This window comes from Nematolebias whitei, chromosome 11, assembly GCF_014905685.2.
Source record: "Nematolebias whitei isolate Nwh7 chromosome 11, NemWhi1, whole genome shotgun sequence".
Classification (NCBI taxonomy): domain Eukaryota; kingdom Metazoa; phylum Chordata; class Actinopteri; order Cyprinodontiformes; family Rivulidae; genus Nematolebias; species Nematolebias whitei.
The window spans coordinates 20,764,367-20,774,589 of NC_056508.1; the positions used below are offsets into that span (position 1 = coordinate 20,764,367).

The 10,223-nt window shown below is 41.3% G+C and overlaps 1 protein-coding gene across 1 annotated transcript; it reads left to right on the forward strand.

Annotated features, from left to right (window-relative positions):
- The first annotated feature begins 2,599 nt into the window (after positions 1-2,599).
- On the forward strand, positions 2,600-9,963 carry ddx23 (DEAD (Asp-Glu-Ala-Asp) box polypeptide 23). Its single transcript, XM_037683992.1, has 17 exons — positions 2,600-2,694; positions 3,566-3,723; positions 3,864-3,974; positions 4,132-4,225; positions 4,405-4,470; positions 4,575-4,713; positions 4,802-4,935; positions 5,108-5,220; positions 5,302-5,445; positions 5,533-5,758; positions 5,867-6,012; positions 6,114-6,291; positions 6,466-6,708; positions 6,798-6,949; positions 7,028-7,136; positions 9,002-9,176; positions 9,261-9,963. The coding sequence occupies exons 2-17, from the start codon at positions 3,566-3,568 to the stop codon at positions 9,482-9,484; spliced, it is 2,412 nt and encodes an 803-aa protein (XP_037539920.1). The 5' UTR covers positions 2,600-2,694; the 3' UTR covers positions 9,485-9,963.
- The last annotated feature ends 260 nt before the right edge of the window (positions 9,964-10,223 follow it).

Consider the following 10,223-nt stretch of genomic DNA (forward strand, 5'->3'; position numbering starts at 1 on the left):
TCTTTTTGCCAAGTTCGGTGCGCACTGAGGGAATGCTGCAGGTAATGATGTCCTGAGAGTGTATGTTGTAACTGCACTGACAGCGTGATGTGGGAGGAGATAAAAAGGTAGCAGACCAAGGAGGGATTTATAGATGAAGAACCAGTGTGAGAGCCTATGTGTAGATAATGATGACCTACTGACCAAGGATTACAGGGTGTAGTGATGGGTACGGTAGTTACAACCAGTTCTGAACCACGGTAGACAGCACTCAACATCTGCAAGGAGCTGGCAGGGGCATTCATGTAAATAATGTCACCATAGTCAGTGGCTGATAGGAAGGTAGCAGTTACTAGGTGCTTTCTGGCATTCATAGACAAGATCTATTTCTGAAAAAGAAACCCAATTTAAATGTCAGTTTCTTTATCAAGTTTACAATATGTGGTTTAAGAGATGCGCATCGACCAAAATTCCCAAGTATTTGTAAGAATCTACAAACGCAATAGAAAAACAATGCATGGATGAGATAGGAGGAAGAACTACAGGCACCAACTTTCTTTTGGAAAACAACATCCCTTTGGTTTTGTCAGCATTTAGCACCAGCTTGAGATTGAAAAAGTCTGACTGAATGATGTCAAATGCAGACTGTAGAAGATGGAAAACCTTAGCAACTGTTTTAGCTCGGCAATAAACAACAGTGTCATCAGCATAGAGATAAAAGAATGCGTCAGGAATGTTTAGATTATTTATATAAATTGCAAAAAGAGTGGGACCCAAAACTGAGCCATGTGTCACATTGGTGACTGTTAGGTAGCTAGATGAAGTACCGTTATGTCTAACACATTGCCTCCGACCTGAGAGATACCGTAGTTTGAGAACTGGCCAACAGTGTAATCTAAGAAACCAATATCTGAGAGCTTATGGCATAAGATGGCATAATCTACAGTATCAAAGGCTTTGGACAGGTCTAAAGTAAAGTGCAGCACAGTAATCCTTAGCATCCAAAGATTCAACAACATCATTAAAAGCTCATAACTATACATTTTATTGAGATAAAGCCATTTTTGTGTTCAATATATTGTGTCAGGTTAAAAAAAACCAATCGCAGCATACAAGCACAAACAGAGACAAGTAGGTGATGAAAAGTCTAATTAAACATATTCATTGTACTTTTATTTTGGCTCACTGAAACAAAACTTTAATTATAATGTGGTTTAACTAATGTTTGCTGTGATACAATCTTAAGGAGTAACTGAACCTACACTGGGCAGCACGGTGGCACAACTGGTAGAGCGGCTGCCTCTCAGCGAGCAGGTCCTTGGTTCAAACCCAGGTCCAGGGGCCTTTCTGGGTGGAGTTTGCATGTTCTCTCTGTGCATGCGTGGGTTTTCTCCGGGTGCTCCGGTTTCCTCCCACAGACCAAAAACATGCATGTTAGGCTGATTGGTAACTCTAATTTGTCCCTAGGTGTGAGTGAGAGAGTGAATGGTTGTTTGTCTCGTTTGTCTCTATGTGTCCCTGTGATGGACTTGCGACCCGTCCAGGGTGTACCCCGCCCCTCGCACAGTGATTGCTGGACATGGGCACCGGCGACCCCCGTGACCCAAAATGGAATAAGTGGGTAAAGATAATGGATGGATGGATGGATGAACCTACACTACTACTGTTAAACTATCAGTGTCCTGACAAAAACCTTTTCTTTGGTCATCCTTGTCTTTATTTTTTGTATTTTAGACGTTAAAACATAAATGTGTAGAGTACAGAATATAAACTGTGACTTTTACATTCTTACAAGTCTACTTTTTTCTTCTGCAGTACCTTTAAGTTATTCTTGTGCTTTTTAAAAACACTTTTTATACCACTGGTTTTGATCTTTCTCTGTTGAACCAGCTCACCTTCAGACGAGCTCTGTGAATCTCTTTTGATCTGCTGGTGGAAGAAAAAGCAGGTTCAGAATATGAATCAGCTTAGAGGCAATCCGGACCCAAGCAGAACAGCTTCTAACATGTCTTTTATCTGCACACAAGGGTTTGTGCACACAGACACAGCAATGGGTGGTTTAGATTACAAGAAAAAAACACTGGTAAGGAAAAAAAAAATGCTTGTTGAATTTTAATCTGCTGCCACTGATAGTACCTTTCATTGCTACTGGACAGGCGGACCTATTTCATCATCATAGCGGCTGCTGATCTGCATCAGTGTAGAGAAGTGTGCTGTGTCATCAAGTAACACCGACAGATCATACAGAAGTGAAAACTGAGAAATTAATAAATAAATGTACGGTATGTAATGTACATTTATATTTTATAATGTTTATATAGATAGATAGATAGATAGATAGATAGATAGATAGATAGATAGATATACACATACATACATTAAAATATTACAATCTCTCTAGTGCTGACTTGTCGCCATCCTGTGTCCAAACTAAAAGAACTGACGTTTTTGTATAGGCTTTTTAAAAAATTTAATATTATTTAATTTAGTTTTGTTCAGGCATTTAGGTGTTCATGTGCTAATCAATTTGGGTCCTGACAAAAGTTTTATTTTGAACTGGATAATGTAGTCTTTTAGAATTTTCCTTAACGTTAAGTGCGTCACTTAGGACTTCAGTTCCCACAAGTCGTTGCGCGCGAAGGCTCGTGTAGGGCAGTATGGCGTCTTCTTAAATCGTAGAAAAATCGCAAGTATTATTGTTGACAAGCAACAACGGTAAGATTTGAATTTAGTAATCAACAAACTATTGTGACTTTTTATCACTTATAAATATTCTTAAGTTAATGCATCGCGTTTTAGCAGCTTTTGGGAAAAATAATTGACCTATTTTCAAGACTTTAGGCTAAAGTCTTTAGCTTAGTGAGCTAACTCGCTTCATTTCCGCTGCATTTATTCTGCGAATGTTCGCGTAACAAAATGTTGTCTCGTCTCAAATTTTAAAGGAGTTACTGAATTAAAATGTTGAATTTAGTGCTTCAGTGTTATGCCTGCTGTCTTCCTAAACAAAGAGTTTTTATACCCTAAATTAGAATCGCCATTTCTTTGTTTTGAACTTGTTCTTGGAGGCGCAAAATATCAAATTCAGAAAAGAAGGCACGTGTTTTTCTATGTTGCTCGTTCAATTTGTAAAAAAAACATTATGATCAAACCTCATTCAGTTCAGTCATTGATTCATTTTGAGTTTAAATATTTCGATCTAACATCAAGGTTAGTTTGAAGTGGAAATAAATACGAATTCACAGCAACAATGTGTTGTTAATTAATGAATCTCTTGTTTATTCAATCCATAATTTAAAAGTTTTACTTTAAGGAAAAGAAGAAGTTGTATAAGGGGCTTGAAAGTGTAATTTAATGGTACTAATTCTCTTTAAAGTTGCTTTATGTTCTGTAAAATGGATGCTCTGGTCTAAAGTGTTTATTTATAAATAATATACAATATAATATGATTTAAGATAGGAAAATAAAGGATTATTTTATATCACATTTAGCATATTATTGAAATAGATTTAATACAACTTAATGAATGCATAATATTAGATTCATTTGTCATTAGAGCCATGCTACATTACATGTTTTGTGTTTGCAGATGGCAGCTGACTCTTTAGAGAGGAAGGATGCAGAATCCTCGGGAACCAAAGACCGGGAGAGGAAGCGCAGTCGTTCACGGGATCGAGATCGCAAAGGGTCCCCGTCACGCAAACGCCATCGCTCTCGTGAACGAAACCGCTCCAAATCCACAGAAAGGTTGATGTTATTCACCACCACACAGTCAAAACTCAGCCACAACATACTGTTTAGTTGTCCTTTCTGTTATGGCATCAATATTTCAACATTTTGAGCTTAAAATTAGTTACTTTTCTTTCTAATTTGTGATTAAATGGCAGAGACCGGCGCATGAAAGACAGAGACAAGGACAGAGACCGAGACAAAGACAGGGAGAGGAGCCGCAAGGACAGAGACAACCACCGGAGGGATAAAGACCGCAGGAGATCCAGGTACTCATGTGATGTTGTTCTTTGCTGGTGTTGATCGTCAGTCATGCAGGAAATGATAAAACAAAAACATTGGAGCAAATCCGTTTGAATCAAATTTGATTATTTGTTATGTGTTGTTGCTCTCAGATGAACTTTAGTTTGTCACTCTTTCTTACAGAAGCCTCTCACCAAAGTCAAAGGACACCAGGATAAAGAAAGAGAAAGATATAAAAACCGAGGAGGAAGAAGATGAAAAAAAGAAGAAAGAAAAGGTATGAATTTGATTCTTACATTTATTGTTTTTTGTTTGTTATCAAGGTGTTCTGGTGGGGAGTTAAACATGAGCAAAGAAAGAAGTTATTAAATCTGAATGCAGATTATAATAACTTGCTTAAAAATGATGAGAGTGTGGCACTGTGTTTGATGTGCGTTGTGTTGGGTTGTGGCTCAGGTCCAGCCACTGTCTCTGGAGGAGCTTCTGGCCAAGAAAAAGGCGGAGGAGGAAGCTGAGGCAAAGGTCAGACATGGTTAATGCAAATTATTATTATTATTTTTTAATATAAGGTTTTAAATGATTTTTTTTTTTTCCCTCAATTCCTTCTTTTAACTCCTCATCTTCAGCCCAAATTTCTGTCAAAAGCTGAGCGGGAAGCTGAGGCTCTGAAGCGCAGAGAGCAGCAGGTGGAGGAGAAGAAGAAGATGATGGACGAAGAGCGAAAGAAAAGGAGGATGTTTCAGGATATCGGGAGGAAAATGCTGGGTGGGTTTCAGACACGCTGCAGTTTGTTCATGTTATCACGTGCTAAATGCACGCTGTTAACACCTGAGAGGTTCTGTTTTGTTTGCAGAGGATCCTCAAGAAAGGGAGAGACGAGAACGAAGAGAGCGAATTGAGCGTGAGAACAACGGGAATGAAGAAGATGACGGACGACAAAAGCTCAGAGAGGAGAAGGATAAAGGCAAAGAGCTCCAAGCTATCAAGGTTTGTTGTAAGAGTCACAAAAATAATGCATCTTTTGGTGTTTCTGATTTATTTGTCTTGTACGTAAATGAACTGATCTCTAAACGTGGAGCCCAAAGCCTTGCTGCAGGAAGCATGATTAAGAAATGTAAGATTCACAACTAGTATTTAAAAAAATTGGACCCGTTTACAGGAGCGTTATCTGGGTGGCATCAAAAAACGGAGGCGAACTCGTCACCTGAACGACAGGAAGTTTGTTTTTGAGTGGGATGCTTCTGAAGACACGTCAGTTGACTACAACCCCATGTGAGTGGAGTTGTAGCTCACTCTTTCACAGATCGGGTTTTCTGAGGTTTCCCGCCTGAAAGTGCAACCTCTGTGTTGCAGTTATAAAGAGAAGCACCAGGTGCATCTGTACGGACGCGGTTTCATCGCTGGCATCGATCTGAAGCAGCAGAAACGAGAGCAGTCTCGATTCTACGGCGATCTGATGGAGAAAAGACGCACGCTGGAGGAGAAAGAGCAGGAAGAGTGAGTCCATCTGTCCAGACTAGAGAGACTTATTTTTAAAAAGAAGGGAACTCACCGACCGCTGTCAAATCGGTGTTTCCTCTACAGGACAAGACTGAAGAAGGTGCGTAAGAAGGAAGCCAAGCAGCGTTGGGACGACAGACACTGGTCTCAGAAGAAGTTGGACGAGATGACGGACAGAGACTGGAGAATCTTCAGAGAGGATTACAGCATCACCACCAAAGGAGGAAAGATCCCGAACCCCATCAGGAACTGGAAGGAGTATGCTCTTCCTGCTCACATCCTGGAGGTCATCGACAAATGCGGCTACAAGGTCGAACTGTGTTCAAGTTCTCTTCCCTAAAACTGCTTGAAGCTTCAAAATCTGTTTCTCTGATGATGTGTGGTGGTTTTAATCGGGGTGCTTTTAATTTTCTTCCAGGAACCAACACCGATTCAGAGGCAAGCCATTCCCATTGGCTTGCAGAACCGTGACATCATTGGCGTGGCAGAAACTGGCAGCGGTAAAACGGCTGCTTTCCTGATTCCACTGCTCGTCTGGATCACCACTCTGCCAAAAATTGACAGGTTGTCGTCAATAATCCTCTGTCGGCCATCGAACGACCCTACAGTTTGTGTTTGTTGTTCTGGTCTCTGTGTGTTTCATCTTTCTGCTGTGCGCCCGGCAGGATCGAAGACTCGGATCAGGGTCCTTACGCTGTGATCTTGGCCCCGACTCGTGAGCTGGCGCAGCAGATTGAAGAGGAGACCATAAAGTTTGGTAAACCTCTCGGCATCCGAACCGTGGCTGTGATCGGAGGAATCTCCAGAGAGGACCAAGGCTTCCGGCTCAGGATGGGCTGCGAGGTGAAACATTCAGCTTTAATGTTTGTTTGTCTCAGCTGAGGACAGAACCCACTGAAACGTTAACTTCAAATTCACGTGTCTGAACTGAGAGAGCAGTAGATGCCTTTAAAACCTCCCTGTGATATTTAGATTGTGTTTGTGTTTTATTGCCCTTTGTTGTTTTGTGTGTAACAGATTGTAATCGCCACTCCCGGTCGTCTGATCGACGTGCTGGAGAACCGGTACTTGGTGCTGGGCCGCTGCACCTACGTAGTCCTGGACGAGGCAGATCGCATGATCGACATGGGCTTTGAGCCCGACGTCCAGAAGATTTTGGAGTACATCCCAGTGACCAATCAGAAACCGGACACGGACGAAGCTGAGGACCCCGAGAAGATGATGATGAACTTTGAATCTGGGAAGCATAAATACAGACAGGTGTGTGCGTGTGTTTGATCCTCTGTGGACACACCAGGTGTCCTCTGGTGAACGTCTCCTCCATCGGTGTGTTTCCTCCAACCTTTCAGACGGTCATGTTCACCGCCACCATGCCTCCAGCTGTGGAGAGGCTGGCCAGGAGCTACCTGAGGCGTCCTGCTGTGGTGTACATCGGATCGGCTGGAAAACCTCACGAGAGAGTCGAGCAGAAGGTCCTGCTGATGTCGGAGGGGGAGAAGAGGTGAGACAGATACAAGCGTCAACTCTCTCTGAAAATGTGTTTTCTGTCAGCGAGCTGAGACTTGTCTTTGCTCTGCAGGAAGAAGATGCTGGAAGTTTTGGCGCACGGCTTCGAGCCGCCCATCATCATCTTTGTCAACCAGAAGAAGGGTTGCGACGTGCTGGCAAAGTCTCTGGAGAAGATGGGGGTAAGCTGCTCAAGTATTCTGTTTGTAGCTCACTGCGAGGCAGCAAAACAAAATGTTTCTCATCGGAAACGATTATTTTAGATTACAAGTTCAAGTAGCAGCAGTTCACACTTTTTTAAAGTGGAGTTATGTGGAAAGTTATGAACAAATAATGTCTTACCTGCTGTAGATGGCTTTGAATAACCTCAGTTTAAGAAACGGGTTTCCATTTTGACCAGATTAACGAGCTAATGGCTAGTCTGAGCGGATTACTCTCCTCTTTAAACCTAAATGTTTTCCAGCGGCTCATTCAGACACTGTTTATTAAATCATTTATGTCAGAACGTTCAGTTTTGTGTTGCAGAGTTACTCTGGCAGACATATTGTTCCAGCAGGAAGTGCTACCGCTAGCTGCTGCTCCCACAATTTGAACTTGTTAAAAAAAAATCTGTGCAAAACTGACAATAAATTAAAGGTTTAGATTATTGACTTTTCATAAACCACTAAAATTTTTGAGATCGAAGTTGTCACTCGCCACTGAAAGGTCAAAATGTGACGATGTTCATCAGATATTTTGCTAACACACACACACACCAACAAAAACATCATCGCCTTTTGACCTGTCAGTAACAAGTGACAACTCCAGTCTCAAAAATGTTACAATTTATCAAAAATAAAAATCAGCTAATGGCGCTATGGCTAATAAATAAGCTGTGGCGGCCATCTTGAATAGGCTTAATCTCAAACGTTAATCCGTTGTAGACGTACATCCAATGATTACCTCTACAACTGATTATCTTTAGGAGTTAACCCTATTCAAGATGGCCGCCACAGCTAATTGATCTTAGTAACAAATGGTTTAAACTCAGTTTTAAACGTAATCTTCAGTTTGTTCGAACACACTGAAGATGCTAACAGGCCTCGCCTCGATGTGTTGCAGCTCGCTGTCAGCTCTTGTTCTGGGAAATTATTGTTTCGTTTTACGTTTGTGGTCATGAAGAGGAGTTGTTTAGTGTCATAAACTGCTTGGGACGAGTCATCAACGTGTCTGCACACATGTTTGAACACAACTAAAGGTCAAAAGACAACAGTTTTATGGTTTAGAGTAAGATTTATGGGACAAAAAGCAAATTGAACAGAGTTTTAAAAGTTGAGCTGAATGTTTCTATGTTTGAACCTTAAAGCCATATTAGCTGTCAAAGTATGAGGTTTTTATGAGCGTATGAGATAAAAATAACCTCTAAACACGACTCGTTCACTACCAGCAGAGAAACATTTTGTTGCCAACAATAACAAGTCTTTGTTTCCGTTCAAATATTGACGACCACGCTTCAGACAGTGTCGGCATGTGACGAATGTTGAGTCGTTAAAAAAAATCCTCGGCTGTAAACAACGTCTGAGGAAGAACAAAAATGTCTGAGACGTCGTGTCGAAAGCTCAAAGATAAAATTCTTTCCACTTTTTCTGCAAACTAAAAGCTGTGAGGACGAGTCGACAGAAGTGGAGTCATTTCTGGGGAGAGGAAGCTCAGATTCAAACGAGCTGCGCTGAGATCATCTGAATTACTGATTACCAGATTTATTTGTAAACACACGCAGAGAATGTTTACTGATTTCTAGCCACATTTTTACAAAAACCTGAGAAGTTTGAGCTTCATTAACCCCCAGTCATTTTATTTAATGATGTAAAATTGTTAAAAGCATAAAAAACCCACATATTAAAAACTAATCGTCCTGAAAAACAAAATTCTAGCATCCTTCATGGATCCTCTAAATCTTCCTTTGAGGACACTTGAGTCCTGCAGATTTGGACGTTGTCCTCTGCGTTCTGAACTGGCAGAATTAGATTTAAACAGCCAAGTTAACGCTCACACCTTCTCTTCTCAGTACAACGCGTGCACGCTGCACGGTGGCAAAGGCCAGGAGCAGAGAGAGTTTGCGCTCTCCAATCTCAAGGCTGGAGCCAAAGACATCTTGGTGGCCACAGACGTTGCTGGTCGAGGTATTGACATCCATGACGTCTCCATGGTCATCAACTACGACATGGCAAAGAACATCGAAGGTAAGACGCTTCCTTCTTTTTGTCAATGTTTTTTATAAAAATAAAAACAAAACACAAAAAGTAATTAAACATTTCCTCCTGCAGACTACATCCATCGTATTGGTCGTACTGGTCGAGCTGGTAAGAGCGGCGTGGCCATGACGTTCCTCACTAAAGAGGACTCGGCCGTGTTTTATGACCTGAAGCAGGCCATCCTGGAGAGCCCAGTGTCCACGTGTCCTCCAGAGCTCTCCAACCACCCGGACGCCCAGCACAAACCTGGTACCATCCTGACCAAGAAGAGGCGTGAGGAGACCATCTTTGCCTGATTTTATCCTCTGTATTTTTATTCTAGTCCCACAAACACACGAAGCTCCTGACTGTCATGATGAAGACATTTTTCTGCTTTACATTCAGGATTTGGTGATCTTTTGTTCTTTGACACCTGGTTTTTCTTGGGTTTTATTCCATCTGCTGGTAAAAAAAAGTCATAACCTGATGGACTGTTTACAGAGTTGGATTTATTTTGCATCTTCAAACAGGATCCAGGATCATTAAGCAGGACTATATGTACTGTAAATAAACATAAACAAGTGTGGTATGGTAGTTCCTTTTTAGTTGTCTTCATAATTTGAGTCTGTGTGTTAAAGACTTACACCAAAGTTGTTTTTTCAGTTCCATCTTTTAGTTTATCTGCCTCAGACTGTTTTAAATATGAACATTTGTACGACGTGCCCACAACAAATTTAAATGATGATCGTCTCTTTAATGTCTATTGTTTGAAAGTGATGGATTAAAGAACAAGAACCCCGAGTCACCCTTGTGCTTGCTTGCAGGAGCAGTCAGGATCCATTTTTGTCCCGTCATGGAGCGAAACCAGTATTTAAAATACTCTGTAAATGTGAGCGCGATAACTTGAAAATTAGTGAGGTACTGGCTTCCTTATTGACGTGTTGCGTCTACGCGTAAGAAAGGTTCCTTTTGAACATTAGGTTGCCGGATCAAAATCCAAGATGGCTGCTGCCATATATACGGTATATGTAAACCAGAAAAAAGCAATGAGCCAGC